Source organism: Antedon mediterranea, chromosome 11 (assembly GCF_964355755.1).
Source record: "Antedon mediterranea chromosome 11, ecAntMedi1.1, whole genome shotgun sequence".
In the NCBI taxonomy this organism is placed as follows: Eukaryota; Metazoa; Echinodermata; class Crinoidea; order Comatulida; family Antedonidae; genus Antedon; species Antedon mediterranea.
The window spans coordinates 18,587,692-18,613,680 of NC_092680.1; the positions used below are offsets into that span (position 1 = coordinate 18,587,692).

Here is a 25,989-nt window from a genome sequence, read left to right on the forward strand (position 1 = left end):
TTTATCAAAATCACATAAAACAAGTAATAAGGTTCATGAATAAAAACAGTATAAAAAACAACATATAAAACAATGATAACAATATTTTAAAACATCTAAAACAGTATAAAAACAAACTTTAAAATATTTTTAAAATATTTAAAAACCATTAAAAAATTTTAAAGAGATAAAAAGGATGAGAAAAAGTGATTTAGATCAGAATCGTCCTAGAAAACCAATAACTCGGGTTTATTTCCATTGGAGTCCTTGTATGATTATTATGGCATAGATATATCTATAGCCACTTTTAAGCTGAAGCCGTATTTATTTTAACAATATTTTACGAATGTTTTCCATCCAGCCGAGCTGATAATTAGGGACCCTAAGATACAGTACGGTGATTATGACTGTAATTAGGGACCCTAAGATACAGTACGGTGATTATGACTGTAATTAGGGACCCTAAGATACAGTACGGTGATTATGACTGTAATTAGGGACCCTAAGATACAGTACGGTGATTATGACTGTAATTAGGGACCCTAAGATACAGTACGGTGATTATGACTGTAATTAGGGACCCTAAGATACAGTACGGTGATTATGACTGTAATTAGGGACCCTAAGATACAGTACGGTGATTATGACTGTAATTAGGGACCCTAAGATACAGTACGGTGATTATGACTGTAATTAGGGACCCTAAGATACAGTACGGTGATTATGACTGTAATTAGGGACCCTAAGATACAGTACGGTGATTATGACTGTAATTAGGGATTGTGATTCGTTAAAACAATTAGTTGTACTAATGTAATTTTAATGCAGTTTTGTAAGAAATAAGGATTTTAAGTAAGTAATTGTAGGTAAAAATAAAAGCTCGTAAGCTGTTTGCGACAATGTTTCCACTACGACCACAGTCCATATTCAAGGAACATCCCTATTAAGTGACACTTTGAAATAAAACTCGGACTTTGCCGTGAAACGAACAAGGAGTAATAATTATGTTATAACAATACGGCCAATCCCCATTCAGGGGAGACATCCATTTACATTAAAGGGACATTTTTGGTCTCGAAGGTGTCCGTCCCCTGTGTAACACTCGTGACTAAAGAATGATCACTATTTTAGTACTAAATAGGTATTAGTAAGTAAATTTGTGAGTGAAGGTATTTTTAAACGTGATTTTATTGATAAAAATAAACGAAATGCATTAATTCTCAATGCTAATAGTCTTTATTGATACGGCCCATCATGATTGATGTGTTTATATACAAAAAATACAATAAAAAAGATATAAACACTAGGCTTAAGTTCAGCACTTAATTTTACAATTTCGATTATAGTATTATATAATTTCCACCTTAATTATAAGTAGATCTTCAGTCTGTAAGAGGTCGACTACTAAGTACATCTGTACTTTTTGTTCTACCTAGTCGCCTGAAGAATCTTCCTAATTCAGTTCATAATGCGACTTCTATTGAAGTTTCAAAACGCTTTTTAAAACCCATACTTTTTTGTTCGTTGTAAGTTCGTTCTGTTTTTCTCTCATATTTATTTTAATTTTAAGCGCTTTGGAACAATCTGCTAAATTTTAAGTACAGGTGTTTTAAATGGCGATTTTGTATTTGTCCTCTTTCAAAATTATGTTTTTATGTTTTCACATGTCCTGCTGTTGTGGGGAAGCATATCTGGGGAATTACTGGAACAATCACCATTATTTCTATATAAATCAAACTCATAATCGGTCAAATTAAATTATAAGAATTCGTTCATTGCCGCTATCGGATATTAAAACTCTTCCATCCCTAAATACAGCAACATCCTCTGGTTCCCGTAGTGCAGATGAACTACTTTCAATGACACGCACACAGCTACCTTTAGTGTCAAACATTTGAACTCTGTTGTTACCGTAGTCTGCCACTAGTATATTACCCTTCCGATCCGCCACTATACCCCTGGGTCCACGGAGGTATCCCGGGTCATTGCCTTTACCGTAGCCAATCTTTCCGAGAAAAGATCCATTAACTGCGGAGAAGATCTTAATGTTGTTTGATAGTTTGTCAGTGACATACAAGTTATCTCTATGAATACATAGTCCTCTTGGTTTTCCTAAGCGAGTCGCGTCGCCAATACGTCGCAATAATACTCCTTCAATATTAAACACGTTTATGCAGTGATCATCAGGATCCACAATGTATATATTCCAATCAGTATCAACTGCTATGCCAATTAATGTGGTTCGAGCTTGCGCGGACTCAAGTTGTTTACAGGTGAATCCTAGAACATGTTCTCCAGTCCAATCAAAGATGTGTAACCTATAGTAACCGTCGACTACTATGACTTTGTTCTCAAAGTTTGTGGTCACGCCCAATGGGCATTTTAGTGGATATTTTCCACGATCGCTGCGTAAGGTTCGTATGTGAGTTCCAATGTCGTTGAAAATACGGACGCAGTTGTTCCCTTTATCAGCTACTACAATAGATCGGTCTTCTGTTATAGCGACACCGGACGGTCCTCCAATAAATAATCGGTTATGACGAAAGTATTTTTGACCTAGGCATCTTGGAGTGGCAGAAAGACTGACAGTTGATTGCTCTTGCAGAAGAGTGTCGCTCTCTGCCAATGTGGTAGCACCAGATGGAGAATGAAACATGTTCGGATTGAACACTTGCAAATCACGTGGTGACTGACCAATAGAAATCTCATTAATGGTTGGCCTCGGTTCATTCATCATTGTAGGTGAAATCAAGTCTTTGTTGTGGAGGTCACCACTGAGATCATTTGGTTCTGTAAGTTTGGCTGTCTTGCACAACGATTGATAGGAAACCGGAGTGTCAGAATTTGACCTCATCAACTGATACTCAACATTACTTTGGTGAGATAGTGACCTTGCTTCAAGATTTTCCAACATCAACTCAGGTCCTAGATATGCCGCGCCGCCAGCCGACAAATGAGGTGGTCTTACAGGTAATTCGGGGGCTATCTGCGCTGCACTGTTCATTTCCTCGTAAACCAAAGAGTTATCAAATGAACCAACTTCATTTAAGCATTTTACCGCGTCTTCAAAATGTGTCTCAATGAACACCATTTTTCTGTCGTTTGACATGTATTGTCTATACAGAACATGTAGTTGATCTAAACACTCACTACATTTTTCAATAAGTTTTTTCATCTCGTGAACCTGATTTACAGAAGTCATACTCTTTTCTGCGTATTCAATGAAAGATGTTGCGTTATTCACTTGTAGCTCTGAATTGCTATGTAATTGATCGGCGTCTAAAATGTCTATTTCCTGCAGTAAAATAGCTTCCCTCTCTTCTATGCGTTGTCGCAGACGGTCAAAACAACTTTTCACTTGATTACGCAAGCACGCGCATTTATCAGCAAACTCTTTCATGGAGTATGACGTTAGTTGACATTGACAACGAAGATCGGTTAATTTCCAACGAAGTTCGTCTGCCTGTTGGTCAAAAGTCTTCGGTACTAATTTAGGTGGTCTTGGTGGAGGCGTTGGTGGTTGAACGTTTCTACTGTATCTATCAAGCATCGAGATTGCTTGTATCATTGTCAAGTCATTTGGGAACCCAGTGCAGCCAGCACATGGAACATCGACCACCGCGCGGCAGGAAGAACAAACAACTCTTCCACTTATTTCTCCAGACATTCTTTGAACACACGACAAACAAAGGGTGTGTCCACATGGTAGTAATTTCGGCAGCCTCTCATTTTCGTTGTAGTCTTCGTAACAGACAGAACACTCGACAAGTCGGTTCAAACCTTTGGTGGCCATATTGAAGCTCAGTGGGGTTATTACCTGAAATAGAATAGATGAATTCAAGAAAAACTACTGGTACTGTACGTATACAGAATTTATATTTTTATTCATTTAAGGTACCTGATATCTGGTACAACCGGGGGTACAACTGATTATCGACAATCATTTAGGAACTTGTTTTGTGCATTAAATACTTTTAATACATGTTATCTCTGCCAGGTGCTATCTATTAGTAGTTAAACCATGCATTCTGACTGTGGATAGTCAGTTAGAATATATTTTATGACCGGGGGTATTCTATAAATATGAGCACGATCATCATAATCTGCCTATATTGTGCAGAACCGCATTTCAGTATTGTAGTCGCACATGAAGTTTAGACCTATGTTAGGTATCGAATACCTCCACCCACCTGTATACCGTTAAGGTTATTTCTGTTTTCGCAATATAGCCTAATATACAATAAGCGCATGCAGTACACAAAATATTAATATCGTTTTATTTGGATACTAAAACAAATACGCATTTGTGAACGTTTGTTGGGATGTGGATCTTTTAGAAGAAACTAATTTCAAAATGTGAGTTGAATGAATGGGGTAACACAGAGGGCGCGTTTATATAACACGCTATTACACGCATATTCAACAAGTGTGTTGTATAACAACAAAAGAGATTCTGTGTAATGAGATTTTAATTGCAAAAAAAGGCTACTTGGCTGAATCCTAACATTTTGTGGATTCCCGGTTGCTGTTGGCGTGTTGGAAGTGTCCTCAGGGTATTGTTTTTACCTCTCGTTAAATATAAGTATGTGCTGTGAAAATGTTGACCAAATCTAGTAGATAATTGTGCTTTTTTTGCATATTTTAACTGATTTAGCACTTAATATTAACGCTAATTAATGTTGGCATAATTTGGCAAAATTTAGCATAGTTTTATCCTAATTCTAAAACATTTTTTTTTAAATTTCAAAAGCAGATTTAAAAAATCAATAACTGAATAAACTAAATTTTAAACGAAATCATCCGTTTTATTAAAATCCTTTAATAGACTAATATTAATTCATGCATGCGAGTATATATGTAACTTAGGATTATTATGAACTATGGTATAACACGGTATTACGATTTAATGTACATAACTGCAAGGTTTTTGTGGGGTTGACCTCGGCCCGTGCAATACGCTAAAATGAAAGACGTGTTCAAATTTAGGGTGTTGTATAAAACAGCCAGAGACAAATCAATACGTGTTCATGAATAACCATTATCGTTGTAGGGTGAACACTGTAGAATCATGTAAATATTTAGGCTCCTTAAACGTAATCACCAAACCCCCATACATACCATACGATCGAGAGAATATACATCAAAAATATTAACATACGTTTTACATTACTTATCTTCTTACCTTCTTTCCACAACATTTATAGTATCCTTACATGAAGCAATTGCATTGTATTATCAACTAAACTGTTTTAATAAGAATGAACAACTAACACTACTCTGATGTCAGACAAAAACAAACATTAGGTCTAAAGTTCACAACCGTTTACCTTTACCATGGAGTAAAGAATCTTTACTTTACTCCATGCCTTTACACGATTTAGGTGAACAATGATGAATGAATGATAATCAGCTAGCCGTTAAATCTGTCATATTTTGGAATTAAATTATTTTATGTAAATCAGTAAATTATATTATCATTTTGTATATTTTTAATTGAAATAAAATCAGTTAGACTTCCAACATATAATACGACATTATCATAGATAAAATGATGCAATGAATCATTTTTAGGCACCACCAGTGTAGGCCTATTACCCTATACACTTCAGCCTAGTTTATTAACTATATTTTCTTACAAACATGGTATTATTTGTTAAATAAAAGTCACATAATGCTATATTTATTATGTATGTAGTTACAATTCTTGGAAATAACATACAAAACTATGTTGCTATGTTGTTAACTAATAATTAATGAGATGCATTATCTTGTTATAAGAAGTCTTTGTTCCCTGCAAAACCATTTACTCCATAGGACGAGTGGTTTAAACAAAATTAATCTCTGATACAAATTTTAAACAGGTCTTTTGTTTTTAATAATTATAAATACCCTTTAATATGTAATCTCAAAAACATTTTGATTTATGCATATTCATTCTGTGTTATTTTCTTTAAAGTTTAAAAATAAAATGTATCACCCCTTCTATTAAATGGAAGATTCTTGATTACGTATTTCTTCTCTCACATCATGTAACCTTTGACCTCTTGATTTGGGTAAAAAAAGAGGAAAATGGCGGAATTTACCTGAAATTGATCAAGAATATTGTGCAAGATTTTGTGATGTACGACTTGTAATTTTCAAAATTATTAAAACTAAGATAAAATGAAAGCAAGGAAGAGAGCATCAAAAGGTCCTACTTGGGCCGAAGCTGCTGAAAAGGTGCGTATAACAATCGGAAATTACCCCGCCTTCGAATATGCCTTTTTTTGCCTTGGGAAGGCCTTGTTGATACAGTTTGTGTAAGGCTAGCTAGGCCTAGGCCCTCTAGGACTAGGTGGGTGGGTGCGGATGTTTAGTCTAATGTTCTTAATTTTAGGACTCAGGCCTATGATACCTTATCCTATAGGCCTAGGCCTATATATTATTAAATACGTCAGTACTTTTTATTTCAACGTATAATAATTTTAATGTGGTTTTTGTCAATTAATTTTTTAAAATGTTAATGCGTTGTCAGTTGTGATTAACTGTGTTTTACTGTTTTTTTTGTGTGTGTTCGTTTATATTTATATACTGTAGGCCTATATAGGTTGAACCTAGCCCAGATCTGCTAGCCTTAGTAGAGTAGTAGGCTAGCAGCGACATGTACTGTACACAGTGTCCACCTTCTTGTCAGTAGAAGCTTGACTAATTCCTTAATAGTGTTGTGATTTTAGGTCGGTGCTGGAATGGCCTGATAATGAAAGCTACTAGGCTTACCTTAACAGTCCCGCTTGTCCTAAATCACACAAGTATCCATAAGCAGTAAATCCAAATATCTTGGTCAATTCCGGTTGTGTCCGTTTCTCCTTGGTTCCTGCTTCGAATAGACCAGCTCGGGCGGCGTCGAGGTCCCACGTTAACATTTGCATACCCCCTGTATGCAAATCAGGCTATCGGGGCGACGCCCTCGTTCGGTCGGCGGGGTGGTCTGTTTACCCAGCGGGCGCCGTTCACAACACTCCTCCCGTGTTTGAAAAGCGGGCACCCCGTCCTGGATCCACCTCGGGGGTAAACCGGGTGATTTTCGTACGTGAAAAAATACCCAATACCCGTAGCTATATAGACCGCTTCCAACGATCCCTTCAGGTAGTCACTAGCCGTGGGACATGCCTGTGGCACCGTCCTCCGCTTCCCTAGATACCTGAAAGATATAAATGAAAATAAATGTAAAACAGAACCATGTTCTTTTGAAACGGAAAACTTCTGGAAAACTGAAAACTTCTGGTTGTGGGTGAGCAAGGGGCTCAAAGGAGATCTCGACCGTTCTTCCATGTCAGATCAGTGACCTGCCTGGGGCTCCGGTCGAGCACCTGTCCCACGGCGACGGCGGTCGCCCACAGCAGATGAGGTGCTCCAACTGGGTATCCGGCAGGAGGATAATCCGGTCCGTTGGACCCCATCAGCAATCGCCGATCTTCATTGGTAGCGATGAAACGCAGGCCCTTGCGTTGATCGGCCGTAAAGCCCGTCACTCGACTGGTCACGCTAAAGTATGTCCTGGGGAAATGTCGAAGGTAGGCGGTGGCTACGGCTTCCGTGGAAGCGTAGTCTGCCAGAAGCAGACGCTGTTCCTTCGACACACGACTTAGACGCAAGATGTCCAAGACGCGATAGTGGCACTCCTCCCCAGTGACATCGCCTTGAACTCCAGAGACTTCAAGACACAGGATGCGGTGGTGGCGGCCGTCCAAGCAACGACCCAACACCCTCTTTAGCAGCAGATCTTGTCTCGGCCAATCTATAGGCGGGGCCGAATGGTCCAATCCCACTCTCCCGATTACTCGAACATCTCGAGTTCGGGCTAAGGCCAGGAGCCTATCGAATTGGACCGTTGTCGGCGAGTAGCCAGGAGCCACTCCCAAGCCCACCGCACAGCCGTTCCTCGCCAGTCCACCAATCTCCCGCTCGGTGGGGTAAGTGGTTGGATCGCCAAACAGGGCAATCCCGCCTACCACTTCCACAGGCTGTGTTCCACTCCTCACCCGCACCGCTCGCTCCACGTCCCAGAGGTCCGCTCGTCTGGAAAGCTGCAGGTCCCTCTGCAACCGGTCCAGGTGAAAACAAGCATCGAACACCTTGGGTGCCGAACCAAGCGAAGCCGATGTACCCCGCACAATCGGTGGCGCCGCCACTGATCTACCATCCTTCGGTGCCGGGGCATCGCGCTTGGTCGGTCGCTCTCCATGTTCTCCCTCTGCCGCCCTTCTCTTTGTCGACTTTTTGGCGATCTGGTCCACTGCCGGCTCCTCCTCCTCAGCCCGACGACCACACTCCTTCACCAACTCCTCACCAAAAGAGGCAATGAGAGCGATCACACAGCGCCAGTGTATGAGAGCCGACGGGTGACTGATAACCGGAGCTATCGTGAGAGGCGGGGGCCTCTTTCCCCCAATCACCCGTGTCAGCATAAGGATGGCACTACGAGTTTTCCTATCCGGAGGTAGGACATCAGTGCCATCCCCCATAAGGTGCTGGACGTTCAGGAGACATCTCAGGTCCTCTGGTGTTCTGCCTTTACCAAGGCCCTCCGTTGCCAAACTGGTGAGTGCCCGCCACTGCACTCGTGCCCTCCGCCAAGAACTCCGTTCCAATGGCCGGAAACATGCCGGGGCATGCGTCTTCGTGACGTGGACCCGTATGTTGCTCACTGGACCACATCCCAGATGGCATTTTAGTTTCCGCTCGGCTGGGGTGCTCGCCACCGGGCAAGCCCCTCTCGTATCCCCAGCCGCTGTCTCTTCTTTCGGGGTCATCAGATGGCAGATTGGTTTCCCCTTGGCTGGGGTGCTCGCCGCCGGGCAAGCCCCTCCCGTATTCCCAGCCACCGTCAGTTCCTCCGGTACCCCCGGACTAGCCAAGAGCACATCCTCCTCCATCTCGGAAATCTCCGTATCACTTCCGTCAGCAAACGGTAACTGATCCATATCTGAGGAAGAAGAGAAGGTAAACGTGAGTACTTAATTGTTAACTGAGGACTTGCAGTCCGCACATCGATATAAGTCAATGTCCCAGGCCTCAGATAGTGCAATATTCACACATGCACCGTGGTACCACACCTCGCAATAGTCACATTGTATCATAAACGAGCCGGCCCAGGGCTGGCGACATAGACAATACAACGGTCCTGCATCCGGATCTGTAGGTGAAGAAAGAGGAGGTAAATTAAAATCAGCCAGCTTGTCATGATTTAAAACCACCGTCTTATTTCTCAGCTGCACCTGAAAAAAACAAGAACTAATAACCAGCCTATCCTGGTGGGGTCAACCCTGCATTTCAACCAGCTGATTTACATGCAAATGAGCAAACTGGACAGGATATTCAAGCGTGAGACCCCTTTCACAACACACCTCCCCGTTCTAAAAGGGAAGCATTCCACCTTTCTCACACTAGCTTGAATACACCGAGGAAACTCCCTGAAATGTGGGTTCTGTACGTCTTCTTCTACATCATCATGGTAAGTGTGAAGCTCAGGAGGCATACTGATGTACAGATATCAGCTCCTGCATCACTATACTTACCATCTGCAGCAACTTCCAAGATCAACCTGAGTTCAACAAATGTACATCACATTGCCACGAGCAAAAGTAATGCAACCATTTGGCAGGTTGATATTGATGTGAGTTAAGTTGAGGTTTCCAGTAGAAACGAGTCAACTCAACTGCTCCGTCGTCATAGGCACAATTCCAGTTTGATTCCGTCAAGATTCTTGTAGACTACACTCAGAAAGCGCAGTCAGAAGTGACAGCATCCATTAAGTTTCACCTCCTGGATCCCACGGAATCGTCCCAGCTAGCTTAGGGTCTACTCTCTCAGCCCTGCTGTGTAGAACCCCAGGTCTAGTCGGGGTGAGTAGCCAAGAATGTAACCGTTGAGAGCTACGGGCTTGCTTTCTGATAGGAAAGGAAGATGTCACCGTAAACTCTGTACCTGAAAGACAAAGCATACTTACCTTGTGTTCAGGGGGTACTTCAGTTACCATTCTAACCTGGGGTTGGTCTGTCAATCCGGTAGTAACCTCCACTGTGGTCGACCCCACATCTTTCGCAGCCGGTTTACAACTAGCCCGATCAGATCCAGTTGTGACCGAAATCACTGGAGTGTTACAGACTCCAATACTGGCCGATTGGATATCAGCAACAGAAAAAGCGGATACCACAGTTTGTCTTTCTTTCGGAACGGTAGGTAATCTCCGTCTTCGTCGAGGTAGTTCAGGCTTATCTACCAGATTGGTAGGTAGTTGCGGCCATCGTCTGTGTTGTTCTGGAGTTTGTGGACTCCATGTTGGTTCAGGCCACTCTACCGGAATGGTGGGTAGTTGCCGTCGTCTACGTGGTTCTCTGGTACCATCAGGTTTAGTTTTTCCTGGCCTCTCCCCTGGATTAAACACTGGGAAATCAGGCACTGGTACCTTAATCCTCTCTTCTAGGTCTTCACCAAGGGTGGCTAAACATGATTCAACCACTGTGAAGTCAAGAGCTGTGGTGTGTGCTGTATGTGTCCTTTCCTGACCCGAAATGCTAGCCGACCATGAGTCAACCACTGGGAAATCCAGATTAGCACGGGCAGACTTTGACACTGATTCTTGACTTTTCTTCTTTCTTGTCAATTCACTTGTTGGTGTGACAAGGTTAGGCATTTCACCAGTGGGTAAAATGCACCCTCGTTTTGTGGTCTCTAGTTGTTTCATGGTAATACATGGGTCTGCTACAGGAAGCATGTCCGATGTTGGTGAAGAGTAAGATGCCAAAAGTTGGAGTTCATCGGATGTGCCAGGAAGTCTGTTTTTACCTTGCCGCCCTGCAGCCTTCATCATGGTAAGAGATTTCCCATTGGGCACGTCCTCTTCTCCAATTGATGACTCCGCTTTCGGCCTACTCCAGATTTCAGAAGCTTGATAATGGTTTTCGGCTTCATCCTCGTGTGAGGATATGTGATGATGGGTTGAGCTACAGAGAGTATAAGTCATAGACCTAGTACGGGGCATTAAATCATTTCCGACTTTTCTCCCATGCTCTCTGTACAACCCTTTGCGGCGACAGTCAAACCTCCTATATTTTTCAAGAGCTTTGGTGATAGTAGCACAATGTTTCCGTGAAACATACTCACCAGCATCCTTGTCGTGACACCCAGTGCAGAACCATTCCACCTGTAGCTTTTGCACTCTAGATCCAGGTAGATCACTACAGGCTCTCTCGGTTACCGTCATGACTCTACGTCCCCATTTTTCTATAGTTTCGTGTCGTTCCTGTTTTAGAGACCGCTCACCGTCTCCGAAACGTACACTGAGGACATCCATCATCTCTTTGAAGTCTAATGTTGGCTCCATCCTTAAAAGATTGGTTAAGAACTTCGCCGCAGGTCCCTCCATACACCAAAAAAGGGCATTTTTACTATCCCCGGTGGTAAGGTTCTGCGCCTTTGCGAAAAATCTGAACCGTTTCTTAAAAGGATACCAGTCATCATCCCAGCCATTAAAAGTTAGAGACTTGGGAATGTCTTTTTGTCTCAATAGTTTTTGTGATCGTTGGGAATGCCTATGCGAGTGTCGTCTTCTAGATTGAACACTCGTAGAATATTTACCATAAGCCCTATCCTGATCACTATCTTCGTCACTTGTACAACTCTCATCATTACTAGAGCTGGAGTCCATAAGACTAGAGCTACTAGAAGAGTCACTGAAACAATCCTCTGTCAGTAATCTACAAAGCTTAGACACAGATCTAGTTTTTGAGGTTTTACTACCTTTAGTGCAATGGTGACCCCGTACATTAAGACTAGAGTCTAAAGCTAACAGTTCAGATATTGGTTGACATTCTGCTTTGGTTGCATACCTATAGTGAGTATTCCTACAACCTGAATCTGTCTTTTCTCTGTGGTCAGAACTAGGTTGGTTGGTACTGATGTGTCTCCATGAGAAACTACCACCAGGTAAATCACCGGAATAAGTTCCAAATGGAACTTGTGCTGCATGAAACAGCTGAGGAGTGCTAGTGTTCTGAACCCAACTACTCACTAATTGAAGATTTGGTGTGAAATCCCAGCGAGTCGTTTTGGATGACAAGCACTTGATTCCAGTTAAATATTCTAAGTCACAGGCTCTAATATTTCCAAATTTGGACCTCCAATCAGTAATTTTCCTAGCTCTTTTTCCTAGTAGATGGACAAGCTCCGGCTCTGTCCAGAAATTTATTGCAACATGAGGCATCCTTTAAAACATACGATACACTTAAACGTATAAAAGTATTGCCAGAGGTCAAAGACTTTCATTAAAATGTATCTAAATGTATGTTTTGCCACTAGTAATTATCCGGTTTAAGATGAATACTGTGTATAAACTAGGAATGTAAAATGTCATAAAATACCAATGCCTGGAATATTAAAATGGGCATAAAACTATTAAAACATTTGTGATACATTCACCAATTGCACAGCATTCAAATGATGACGATACTTCAAATCCAGATCTTGGTAATGCTCAACGAACACTGATCACCAGACCCCTCCCCTCCACAGAAAGGCAGTGATAATCAGCGTGTGAAGTTGAAGTCACAAATCACGTGAACAGTCTTCAAGCTTTCCAGAAGAAAACAGACTGGCACGGAATGAAAGTTGTAGTAACACTTTACAATCTTCAGTATGGTAAAACTAGCTGCAGTGTGAGATAACAGATGTTATCAAGCAAAGAGTACGATACAAATTAAAATACCGCCAGACGTAATAAAAATTACAGGCCCAACAATAGAATAAAATATCGTCAATGCAGTAACACACACACAATATTGCAAAATGGTTGTTGGAGATGCAAATATAATAAAATATTTCACCAGCAAACCTGCAATAACAACTAGATTATCCAAAAAGACGTCAATACAGTTTAACAACACTTACCACTAAACCTTCCCCCGATGCAAAGAAAGGAGAGCGATAATGCCACTGTGAGGTTAACACAATAATACGCACAGCCAGTATAATTTCTCAAGATGAAAAACCTGACTGACGGACGAAAAAGATGTTATCAATAAAAAACAATCAAAGTTAAAATTAGTGGTGCCACTCAGTTCAACGGCCACGCCTAGTACCCTACCAGGTGATACGGCCTAATAAACTGTCCACTAATCCTTCAACTACAGCAAAAAAGTACAACTCCCGGTACGCATCGACTAACCCCGTCGATACGCTAATCAGCAAGTATCCAAATGCCACAACACTGCGTGATTAACTTTACCGGTATGTTGTAATCTTCAATAAAGATATCCACTTCAATAAACTAACAAATGCACCGTAAGTACAATAAGTTAATAGTTTCAGCAGAGGACGAAATACCTCGCAATCAACCCGATCACGTTAAGAATGCCAGCTGGCAATCAAGGCACCCGCCTCCCCACCAAAAAAAAAGATTACCGAGCTTTTGCTCGCAGCGCCAATGTTGTGATTTTAGGTCGGTGCTGGAATGGCCTGATAATGAAAGCTACTAGGCTTACCTTAACAGTCCCGCTTGTCCTAAATCACACAAGTATCCATAAGCAGTAAATCCAAATATCTTGGTCAATTCCGGTTGTGTCCGTTTCTCCTTGGTTCCTGCTTCGAATAGACCAGCTCGGGCGGCGTCGAGGTCCCACGTTAACATTTGCATACCCCCTGTATGCAAATCAGGCTATCGGGGCGACGCCCTCGTTCGGTCGGCGGGGTGGTCTGTTTACCCAGCGGGCGCCGTTCACAACAATAGGATTATTGCAAATAGCTTGATTTCATGAGGAACTTCATTGCACAATGCATAATGAAAAGGGTTTGGGAGCCACCGTCACGACGCGTATGTACTAAACAACAAATCATGTACGCGTCATGACGTTTGCTCTCAAACCCCTCCCACCATGCGTTGTGCCTGCTATTTGGGATAAACCTTATATATCAATATAATATAGGCCTATCATCAGTTCCATTTACATGACAAAGCTTGCACTTTACTCACATGCTCTACAGTACTGAAATTATCTTTATTTAGGGCATTAGATTTGGGTCACAGGAATGCTAACCAGTGGCTGAACCTAAAATCTAGGATTGTGACCTAGCTAGGCCTATTGTGCAAAAGTACAGAACCTCCCATTACATTGTATTGTAAATGAAAAATAATTGGGAAAATTGATTTAAATTGTATTCCACTACAGAACTTAAAATTTATTCTTTTTTAGGTTCTTGAAAAATTTGACAATCGACCAATGAGCTTCAAAGAAATTCTGATTGACATTCAGAAGAACAATTACAAGGACATCAGGTAAGTGGTATTGACAAAGTATGATTAACCACAAATTGACACCCGATTCTTGTGTTGGTATCGCGTCTAGCTGTGTCATCATGTGCGGATGACAACAGGCCCATTACCAGCGCATCTAATGCACTTGTCACTATACGACCCCCGGGAGAGGTGCGTCATTTGTCCTATGTGCGTCATACCTTTTGAATACCATGACGCACCCCTGCGTCAAATAAGTGACTTACCTTTGGATGACCATGACACACCCATTTTGAAGAACAAGGACACATTTTGACCATGTTATGGTGGGTGGCAAAGTGACATTGACACACCAGTGTTGATGTGACGTACCATTTGATTTGATTTTAAATAAAATAATTTTTTTCATCGTACAAGACAATATTTTCTAGGATGAAAATTGAATGAAACTGAAAATTGATAAAGTTTTAGTTACTAAAACTATACACTGACAGAAATAACAATAACTTTGAAACCCATCTTTTTTTTTAAATTTCACCATTAATGGATATTAATTATGTAATTATGTTAAGCTCTGTCTACACTATCAAACTTTATTTGACAAAAAAATGTGATGTGCCCATATATTGACATGATGATGTCATATTACTACCATATTTGAGAATGTCACTACCATATTTAGGCACATCACACTTTTTTTGTCAAACTAATTTGATAGTGTAGGTATAGCTTTACACAAATTATGTTATACAAATTTTATAAAAATAATTATTAATATTGATAATAATAAATAAATATTCAGTAGTTAAACATGCCAGGCAAAACAATGTATAATACGATGTCAGTAATACAAGGAAGGCTATGGCAATGTATAAAATATTACAGTTACAGTACATAGATTACTGTAGCTAGAATTTGAATCAATTATTGACGTCAATATTATTATGCTAATAGGATAATATATTAATGGGTGTAAGGCGTAAGCCCAAAATAGGATAAAAAGTAAATTGAATGACTAATAATTAATTATGAAAATACATTAACATAATATGGGTATTGTACTGTCTAGCTGTGAATCACAATCATATTTTGATAATTTTAAATGTAATTAACTGATAATAAAATAGTTTAATAACTAATAAAAAAATTTACAGTACAAAACAAAATAACAACATGCATACTATTACTGTAAAATAATTACATAATTTAACAAAAAATAAAGAAAGTAATTGTAGTTAACTTTTAGTTATTGGTTATAGAATCAAGAAAATATAGTAATAAATAATAAAAAAAGTAATACTGTACTCTGTTATTGTGGGATGACAGTATAGCACCGTTTATTTATTTTACAAACAAAATATTGAATACTCAAAGCAGAATACAATTTGTATGATTTTTTTAATTTCATTCAATTACCCATTTTTTCGTTTCATACAAATTTTTCATTTGGATACTGTGACTTCATTTCTGTGGTGTAGTAGGTAAGATTATTCACCATTGTATGGGAGCTTAAAATGACCACCTATTTCATAGATTATCAAATATAATGTATGCATCTGGGTGGTCATTTTAAGCTTCTATACTGTATGCCTATGATCAAAGTTTTTTTACACTGATTGGCAACATAAAGGTTTTTTATTAAAAAAGCTTGTTTTTGGTACTTCTACTTTTTTTTAAAGTTTGTGTTTATTGTTTTCTCATTGAATATTTAAATAATACAATTTAATGCTGTTGCTAACATATTTAATTGAGCCTGTTCTGAACAACTGAAATGCAGTGGTGGAGGTATAGGATATTTTTTTAATATTGCTGGTGATATGATGGGTTTAATTAAATATACTGTAGGGGTTGAGATAGTTTTAATATGATGGTGCTAGCGTTGGTATTACATCATGGTTCAAACATAACGTCTAGTGATTGGTTGAAAGAGCATCGCATGACAAAATCTGAGCGGCAAATTTTGTTATTGCCTTGCCTTGCCATCGATCAAAGGTGCAAAAAATTGTAATTCAAGAGAAATTTTATTTTTGGTTTTTTGAAGTTTGTATTTTGTTATTTTACTAATTAATTTATTTTACAGAACATTCTAATTTGGGTATTTTAAACTAACCATAGGTTTTTATTTTTTAAATTACTGTATCAGTAAATGTTTTTTAATGTTGTTGGATAGAGGATAGCTTTGTCATATAAAACATTAATTACCAACATTTTAACAAGTTATTATTTAACTATGTTTATTGATTATTGCTGTTAATATAATAATAATAATTTCTCAGGCCTTGTCTTTTGAAAATTATAGGTGTGCTACAAATTGCACTCCTGAATACATTCAGGGGTGCTGTAGGTGTCGTGTGCTGTTTGTATTTTGGTGTGTAGAAGTTTACCAAATTAAGCGTGTTGTAAATCACACTCCTCAAGGGTAGTTTAGGAGTGTGTTAGGTGAGTGATCGCACTCGCTCGCTTTAAAAGACAAGGCCTGATTTCTGATCTGATTTTCATATTTATTACGTATGTACGTATGTAAGCGATAATTATAATAATGTGGATGGTATACTGAGGGGTAAAATGGAATATATACAAATATATTATTAGTCAAATTACAGTAACTACTAGTGCTTCTGTATTTATTTATTAAATATACAAATAACGAATGTTTATGAGTGCAATAGTATAAATAATTTCATAAATAAAAATTATTTGTTCAATTTTACAAACATCTATTATGTATTTTCTGATATAATGACACCTACAGTACTTTTATTCAATTAATTCACTGCTAATGACAAGAATTTAGACTAATGTTGACTTTTGAAATCCCAATTTGATGGGGTTGTAAGTAGCATCTGTACATGGTTACTTCGGCTGCTCGATTGTTACTGCTGTCTGAGGGAGCCAGTGTGTGGGGGCTAAAGTGGCTGGGGCTTGTCAAAATATCAAAACATATCTTGCAACAGGATATTAAAGAAGACCAGAATTCCCTCTTCCATGTTATCTGAGATAACTTTATTAATTTGAAATCTCAAACTACTATACTGAGTACTGTAATGTTATGTATTGTACTGTAAACTTTGTGATGGTTATTTTTCAGGGGTACTGAACCATTTGCCTGTCTCAATGCAATGTTACATCTAGGGTGTCGTGGTAAAGAAAGCCCTTTCTACAAAGTATCTGGACTTCACGGTATATATGGCTTAAGGGTAGGTAACGTCAGAAACAATCAATCAGCGTTACTTTATTAATTCTCGACAGTATTTTGTTTTAACTTGTTTAATCCTCATTAATGTCATCTTATGATATAGTTGACTCTCCCAATGAACTCTCCGAAATTGGGAAATTAAAAACCAAATTTTGCTTGAGCTTTCAGATTTTTCAGAATCCCAGAATTTTTTTTAATCAGGCATATGAAGCTCTGTCAGTGTCACTACCCTTTTAGGGCATACCACACTTTTTTTGTCAAACTAGTTTGATAGTGTAGACAGAGCTTTAGGCCAGCCCAAGGGTGTCCGATATTGGGAGAGTTGCCAGGATATTAATTTAACCTAACAATGTTTATGTTGTTACCCAAACATATTAACTTTACAACTATATTAATTCCTTCAGAAAACTCTACCCTCTGGCGTTGATGATTTGCTGGAAACATTAAATGAGGAGTCGGAACCGACTTACGAAGGCAGTGATGACGCCATACGTCCACTTCCGATTAAGAAAAGACGTAAGTTATATCGTGACAAATTGATGATAAATTCATACCTTGGATTTGATTGCATCTCTCCAATACAACATTACATTAACAATACGTCTTAAGGGAATTAATTAATTTTTTTGGGTTTTTAGCTGTTTACATTCTTCCTGTGAGCGCTCACAGCTGTATACCATCTTTGGTGAGGTTCAAGAACCAGCAACCAGACAGTCCTACACCAAAGACTTCTTCTGTGAAGAGGTCTAGTAAGGATCACAGTCATCGGACCTGGAAGAGCTCCATGAGAAGAGTTCATCGGCGTCCCCCAAACATTATACCTAGAATTATTTTGAAACCTTTAAAGCCACCACCTGGATATCAGGATAAAGATGCTACAGGTACGAGTGATTTTATTATTAACTTTAGTATTATTTACTCTAGACAATGGGGAGTAAAGTTGATAGTGAGTAAAGCCAGCCTTGTAGACGATCTTTCATAGTTAAATTAATTACCACCTAGTACTAATCCAACTTATATATAATAGTAATAACTCACTTTTCTACAATCAATGTATTTACAACAAGAATGTATTATTTCAAAAGAACTTTCAATTAGATTTGTGCAGAATGCAGAAATTGAACAAAATGAAAATAATTTAATATATCATTGTCTTTGTCAACTTTCAGGTGCATCTGTAGTGTCAGAAATTCGAACTAGCCGAAGGCTGTCTAAACGGAAATCTCATGATAACAAAACTTCATTTTCTGATGAAACTGTGACAAATACTCCTCCACGTTGGCAAACAGTACAAGAGATATTAGCATCCGTGCCAGGCTACCTTGGAAAGGTTTGTGAACAGATTAGAATGTAGAGAAATGTTGTTTCATTTTATTTTATTTATTTATTTGACCAACAAACCATAATATAAAATACAGTATACAGAGATGAATTGGTCAGGGACTGCTAAAATAAGATTACTGTAACTACAAGAGTCAGAAGTTCCATAAATAAATTTATGATAAACAATGTATTTAGCCGTGAATGTACAAAAAAAAAAGAACTAGTATTATGATTAATGTGTTTAGGCATATTGCCGAAAATTGATAACAGATTTAATTTCTGTCCCAGGATATAGACTATAAACACAAGGTTGCTCTACACAACAAGTTTTTGGGAGTACATTAGGTTCGTTGTGAGAACAAATACTGACTCCACTCATCATAAATAATATCATGCTCACAACTTCCTTGTATGACTCTGCTTTTGGCCCAATTCCCATCCCTTTGGTAAACCATCAAAAACGCATTTTTCATATTTAAACCATGTTGGCACTCGTCCAGTCAATATATGCGTTACCTGTATAAGTCAACTGCTTGTTGTAAACTTTGACCTTAAGTTAATGCCAGGCTGACAGACATTAGGAGCATTAATTTGTTGGATCTAGAGCTTGAACTTGTGTGTCAGCTATCTAGACTGTAGCCTCCTGTATCCTGTGAACCATACAGAGTCACCTGTCTTAAATCCCCCCCACTGCCCCCAAAGACAGGAGTTACTTGCTTCACCCTTTTACGACTGTGTCACCTTAGGTCATGTGACTACTGTCCACTATTACCATTTACAATGTTTACCAATTTTGTTTTTCATTGTTTTTTATAGTCTCGAAGAAAGATGAACAGGAGAGCTGGAGGTAAGAGTCTAACAGTATTCTTTTCAATTCTTATTTATTTATGCATACATAAAAAAAGATATGGTATAGTATTCAGTAGTCATGGAAACAATATCAGAAATTGCAATACATCAACCTCAGTAGTACATTGTGCTATTTTTTTCATTTAAAAAAAAAAGATACAAAGAAGACAATGTGTGAATGAAGATCAAAATAAGTAATATGGAATAATTACTTTAAGCATTGACCATCTAAGCAGTGTTGTCGACATGACAAGAAAACTAAAAAATATATATAATATTGACAAAAACAAATATTACAAAAAATATAAAAAAAATTACATTCATATAATTCCAGTAAAATTCGTTTTGTTTGTATATTAGTATTATTATTATTAGTAAACTTGACCAAATTCTGTTTTCTTTTCTATCATAGGTTGTATTGACCTGGAAACACCTGATTCTATTCTAGCAAATACAAATTTAAGGGTTAGTTAACAATTGCCTTGGTGCTCCAAGGACCGTGTCAAATCTTTTCTACTGCAGTTACTGCAGTAAATACATTTTGTTTCACCTTTTTACACAATTATTTAGCATGGATTTTTTGGTAATCATACTCACTGTTTAATGCAGTGAGACTGCTTCATAAACTTGACAAACTAAAATCATACATTGTTGCAGTAGATGTAATTACTGCAGTAACTGTCGCGAATGATTTTTACACGATCCCTTACTAAACAATGCTAAGAGTCAGAAACACCATTGGAAATATTGCTCCCTATTCTTTTTGAATAGTGTCGTTCTTTATTATACACATGTCCATTGTATGTAAACAAGACCAACAGCTTTACATCCAATCCGAAGGAAGAGGCCAATAGAGTATCTGTCTTTGGCTCCAGTACAAGCAATGTGGGCTTTAACAGTTAAAATATGATAAACCATTATGCCATATTTCTTCTTTTTAGGCCCTTATCAATAAACATACCTTTGCCAGCCTGCCACCAAATTATCAACACAAGTTAATTACCCTGCTTCCTGAACCTGATCGATATAGAGGCTCAGATAATGTCTTAAGGTAAAGCACAATTTGTTTTATTAATTTGAATTTATTAATTAGAAATGTTCCAATGCTGCAATGCCTTCTTGTTCTTCTTGTTAATGTTTTGCGAAGTAATTAAAACTTTTAATGATTCTGAAACAATAACAAGGAAAAACATTTTTAAAAAGTTAATTGTAACATTTTGATATTGTATATACGTTTCTGCACTTTTATTTAATTACCGATAACTAAGACCCCATTTACACTTCATCGACGATTTCGAAGTCGGCCCGACGCCGGCTTTCTTTTTAGCCTGCAATGTGTTTACACTTACCCAAAAAGCCGGCCTCGGGCCCCTACTATTGTGTTTACACTTGCTCTCGCGGAAGAGTGCTCGATGATACGATTTTGCTACATTCACGTCATATCCGCTCATGTTAAAAAGTTGTCGATCTACACTAGGCCTAGGCCTATCAACTTTATCAAAAAAGAATCAAATAACGGTATTTAATATGGATCAAAACAATTGTATTATTGCTTTACTACTAATGTTTGCGTCTCGTTTTCTAAAGAATAGTAGTAGATAATACGCCTTTTTTACTAAACGGAAGACATCTTCGATCAATGAAAACACAAACAATGCCGTTCAACGAAGCGTAACTAACAGAAATAACATAGCGTTTTCAGCCTATTTTCGGAGGACAAGTTACTTAAAAATTCGTAACTCCTCAACGGACAGTCGTATGGACAAAATTTGTACTGTAAAATGTTCTTTAAAGATTAGCCTATATAACTGTGTGATTGAAAAAAATTAAAATTTTTTTTTTCACTTCTTAAGTCCATCGAAAAAAACACCACAGTTTATAAGCATAGGCGCCGCATGGTGTCCTGAAATCCCATGAAAACGCTATGTTATTTCTGTTGGTTACGCTTCGTTGCACGGCATTGTTTGTCATAGATCGAAGATGTCTTCGTTTCGTGAAAAAGGCGTATACTAAATTCACCAATTTAATTTCAATGAAGAATTTCCGATTCATCAGCAATAAGTTTCGTAAACTTAAAGCTATAGTTGACCCAGAACGTTCATTTTATGACCGCGAGTGTTTACACTATACGAAGTGCCGGCCCGAAGCCCGCAATTGCCGGCCCGAAGCCCGCAATTGCCGGCCCGAAGCCTACTCTAGACTAGGCTCAAAATTGAGCCCGCTCGAGGCCGGCTCGGTTGTTCCCAGAGTGTTTACACTTGTGCACTTTTGGCTCGGAGCCGGCCTCGGGCTCGCTAAAAGCTGAAGTGTAAATGGGGTCTAATGTTGAAGACTAGATGTGAGACTAGGCCATTAAAGAAAGCAGTGCTCATATTGTGTTTACGGCGTAAAATAGACAAACGCACCATAGGTTTGTTTTTAATCGTGGAGCATTCACCCAGCCAATTCCTGAGTGTGCTATAGAATCATTAAATAGAACATTTGCCATGCGGTAGACTTGATAATGAACTGTATGGATATGAAATTGATCAATCAGATAGTAAGAATAAACTTGGGTTATAATGATTATATTTAATTTTCTTTTCTCAAGGATATCATCTTCTGCAATGAGTAATGAGTTCTTTGCAAGGGCGTGCACAAGTTGGCGTGAAAGTCTATCAGAAGGAGACTTCATGCCAGAAGCTCAGTTGAAAATTAAACAAGAATTAGAAAAGGAAAAGGTTAAACTTGATCCGTGGAAGGTACGGCTCTTGTTTTTGGTTTCACCTGAATGTATTTTTGTAGTGGAACTGTAGGTTGGTGTTAACTGATGAAAGTGAATTTCCATTAAAATTTACAAACATTTTTCCGCCTAGGCCTAGCTCTGAATTAAGTTTTCCGTAAAGCTCAAGTAGCGATCGCAATGTAGGCCAGGCTAGAGATATTACGTGACTGCAAGCAGATTGACGACACATTTTTTTTTTCTTTGCATCACTCAAATAGATAAAAACGAGGTTCCTGAATTCAGAATACTAAATTAAATAAAATACAGATAAAAATAAACATATTATACACATATTAGGCAATGAACATTAATTCGAAACCACCCGGTGATATACCGAAATTTAATTAATTAATTTGAAACGATAAAGATGAGGAAATCTGTGAGAATGAGAAAAAGTCGCCCCAACCGAGACTCGAACTCAGACCGCCTGCTTGATATGCAGATGTCCTAACCATTAGACCACTGGGGCTTTCATGGTATTGTTCAAACTAGATTGGATAGCAACTCTTTAATATTCTCGGCGTGGTATGGCGGAACAGCACTAGTCCTCAGTTGTACGCACGCGCACCAGAGATCAAATTGATACGCCCTCATCTTTCGGTATTTTTATTCACGGGTCGGGATCTCCGAAGAGATACTTTTATATATATAAACACATTAGGCAATGAACATTAATTCAAAACCACCCGGTGATATACTGAAATTTAATTAATTACATGTACACTAGCAAGAGTATGTACATGCGCTGTGAAGAGGGTTTGTTTATTTTCGTTAACAAAATTTAATGTAATTATAATTACAAACAAAGTAAATTGTTCATACATAGTTTTTGTGTAATTATAAATTATTTTTTTATTTTATGAATTATTTTTAGATTTAATTACATGCATATACAATTTTTTTTATTTAGGTAAAACATTTTGAGCCTGTTTGGGGTCAAAGTACCATACCGAAAAATCCAGATACAAACTCGTCTATTGAGCTTGTATCAACTTCACCAACCAAGACGTCACCGGTGAAAATAATAGAGAAACAGCAGTCAGCGCTTTCAGCTACTGTGAAGCCTGTAATTACCACTGTAGCAGCTATACGAAGTCCAGTTGTGACAAGATCAGTCACCGCAACTTACAGACCTAGTCACGTTTCTGATGCAAAGTCAGAGCTGTCTGATAGTACGGCAGCGCATTGTGTAACCACATCAGATTGCAATACAAAAACAATACCAAGTGTTAGTGTGCCAGTTGTTACGACGAGCACAGCAACAACCAAAGCAGATTTAGACATTGTCAACGTTAAAAGTGAACTTAGTAATTCTCCATCGTCTTTACAAGTGTCAACATCGTCATCGTCAACAATTAATAGTTCTCATTTCTCGTGTAGTAATCTACTTTCCAGTATGGCAGCTGAAAGCCAGAGGAATAGACAGTCTGCTGGCGAGTCTAGTGTAACGTCTTGTAAATCTGTCTCGAAATTAGCTGAAATGCTTCAAAAACCATCGCAAATTATGTCCGCAGATAAAAATAATAAACGTCCTTCCACGGAAGTAAATCCTGTATCACCGGAGAAACGGTTACGAGAAGATACACCACAAGTGAAACATCAACCGCGAATTATCCTAAAGTTTACCAAAGGAAAAACGACACCACATGTTCGTATGCAAACAGAAATAAAACCAGTGAAAACTACAATACAAGTAAAACGTCCGTTGCCTAGAGTGAAAGGACAAACAAAAACACTAGCCCAAATTAAAGCTCAAAATCAATCCAAAGCAAAGTTGCAAGCCCGCAGGCCAGGAGGCATAAACAAAATGAAAACGCCATATTACTTAAACTCTATTGTTCCAACAAATGCAACTGCTGTCGTTTCGCAAGCTAACCTTCAAGGCTCGCCGCCAAATGTAACACAGAATTCGATAACTTTAACCACACCGTTACAATCTGTTTCCCAGTTTATTGTTCGGCCAGTGAGTGTCGTTCTTATGGGGAAACCCCAAGTACAATTGATATCAACACAAGCACAAAGTTTTTCGGAAAACGTAAATCCTTCGTCTGGCACGACATCAGGTAGTGTCATGACCCCGGGAAAGCAAGTGATACTGTTACAAACAAGTTCAGCGTCTGTACCTAATACACAAACTGTTACTAATACTCCTCTATCACCTAATAACAATATTGAAAGCATCAGACCAGTTGAGAATAAACAAAGTACACCAACAAATACGCAATTATTGAAATCTCCAATTAGGACGAACCAAGACAGAACAATAAACGGTACGCCGTTATCACTTTGTGTCACGCAGCCGTCACAGACAGTTGTCTTAGAAAATCACAATCAAAACACGCAACTTGGATATGTTACTGGAAACAAACCAACAGCGTCGAAATCGGAAAGTTTAAATGCAACAATAGCAAAATGTACATGTCGAGTGAAAGCAATGATTTTATGCCAAGGTTGTGGGGCTTTTTGTCACGATGATTGTATAGGACCAACAAAGCTATGTGTTACATGTCTTATACGATGATGATTGGTCATGTTATAAACAGTCTTTGTTTATATAAAGCAAATTAAGTATATTTTATGGGCTATAAAGTAAGAGTTTTATTGTACAGTAAGGTAATTCAAACAATTGTGTTACTAACTGTTTTCTAACATTGTTTGTGTGATTACAAATAATCTAATAACCCAAGTAAACATTTGCATTAGAAATCAGATATATATAAAGATTATGAAATAGCAAAAAAATAATAGATATATTTCCAACAAAAGTTAAAAGGTGAAATTACGTGAAAGAAAACAGTATGTTATGTTGTTCAAACATGTTTTTCCTTGGGTGCTATGAATATAATTTTAAAGCATGGAAGAATTTTAAATTTAAAGAAATTTCTAATGTTTGTAGATTTCTCAGTTTCACAGTGTGTTTTGGTGAACAATTGACATCATTCAATACTCTAAATTTGGAAATGCAATTTAAGAGTGTTTACATAAAATGAATTCCACACTACTGGTTACAACTTGCAATGGTGTAAAGTAATATTATTTTCAATACCAACAATAATGACTGCATTTTAATCAAGGAGATGTAAAATAATTTTGAATTTGTAAGGTTTTATTCAGTTAATCGCATGAAATATCTATATAATACAGAAACGAAACCACTGTCTAGTATCATCCTCCTTCCTGGAAAATCCCTTTGTAAGTAATATAAAATCATGAGATTAGCGCTTGTCTTGTCCATTTCAAAAGTTGTTCCATTGCAGGTTCTTTACTGATTCACGCTGAATAAATTAAAAATACCTACCTATGTAAAGTGTTCTAGTGTGAACTAAGTAGCTTGCAGGAAACATGAGGCCTGGGGTTTTCAAAATATCATTTATTTACCTTGCTTCATTATTATTAATAATCATAATAATAATAAACAAATCAAATCGAAGTAAGGATCTCAACTATATTGTTTTATAAAATATAGCATTTTTGTTTTTATTCTGAATTTTGTTTTGTGATTTAATTTTTTTTTTCTACCCAATAGAAAAACTACCATCATAGAATTTAATTTTTTTCTGTTTTAAATTGTAAATACGAAAATTATGACGAAAATAGCCAAAATAAATA

The 25,989-nt window shown here is 38.1% G+C and overlaps 1 protein-coding gene across 2 annotated transcripts; it reads left to right on the top strand.

The window, feature by feature from the left end:
* The first annotated feature begins 6,040 nt into the window (after positions 1-6,040).
* LOC140062587 (uncharacterized) lies at positions 6,041-24,931 on the top strand. 2 transcript variants are annotated; one of them, XM_072108869.1, is made up of 11 exons: positions 6,041-6,198; positions 14,208-14,290; positions 17,337-17,445; positions 17,849-17,960; positions 18,083-18,325; positions 18,614-18,774; positions 19,584-19,614; positions 20,029-20,081; positions 20,558-20,667; positions 22,207-22,357; positions 23,291-24,931. In XM_072108869.1, exons 1-11 carry the CDS (start codon positions 6,142-6,144, stop codon positions 24,899-24,901), a joined length of 2,721 nt encoding a protein of 906 aa, XP_071964970.1. In that variant the 5' UTR covers positions 6,041-6,141; the 3' UTR covers positions 24,902-24,931. The 2 variants fall into 2 exon arrangements, with proteins under 2 accessions (XP_071964970.1, XP_071964971.1); XM_072108870.1 differs by lacking the exons at positions 6,041-6,198; positions 14,208-14,290 and adding an exon at positions 15,622-15,729.
* The last annotated feature ends 1,058 nt before the right edge of the window (positions 24,932-25,989 follow it).

Excerpts from the sequence above, each read along its gene's own strand:
- LOC140062587 (XM_072108869.1), top strand. The coding sequence starts at position 6,142 with ATGAAAGCAAGGAAGAGAGCATCAAAAGGTCCTACTTGGGCCGAAGCT. Across the intron at positions 6,199-14,207 it reads GGGCCGAAGCTGCTGAAAAG|GTTCTTGAAAAATTTGACAA; the intron begins GTGCGTATAACA and ends ATTCTTTTTTAG. Across the intron at positions 20,668-22,206 it reads GGCTCAGATAATGTCTTAAG|GATATCATCTTCTGCAATGA; the intron begins GTAAAGCACAAT and ends TCTTTTCTCAAG.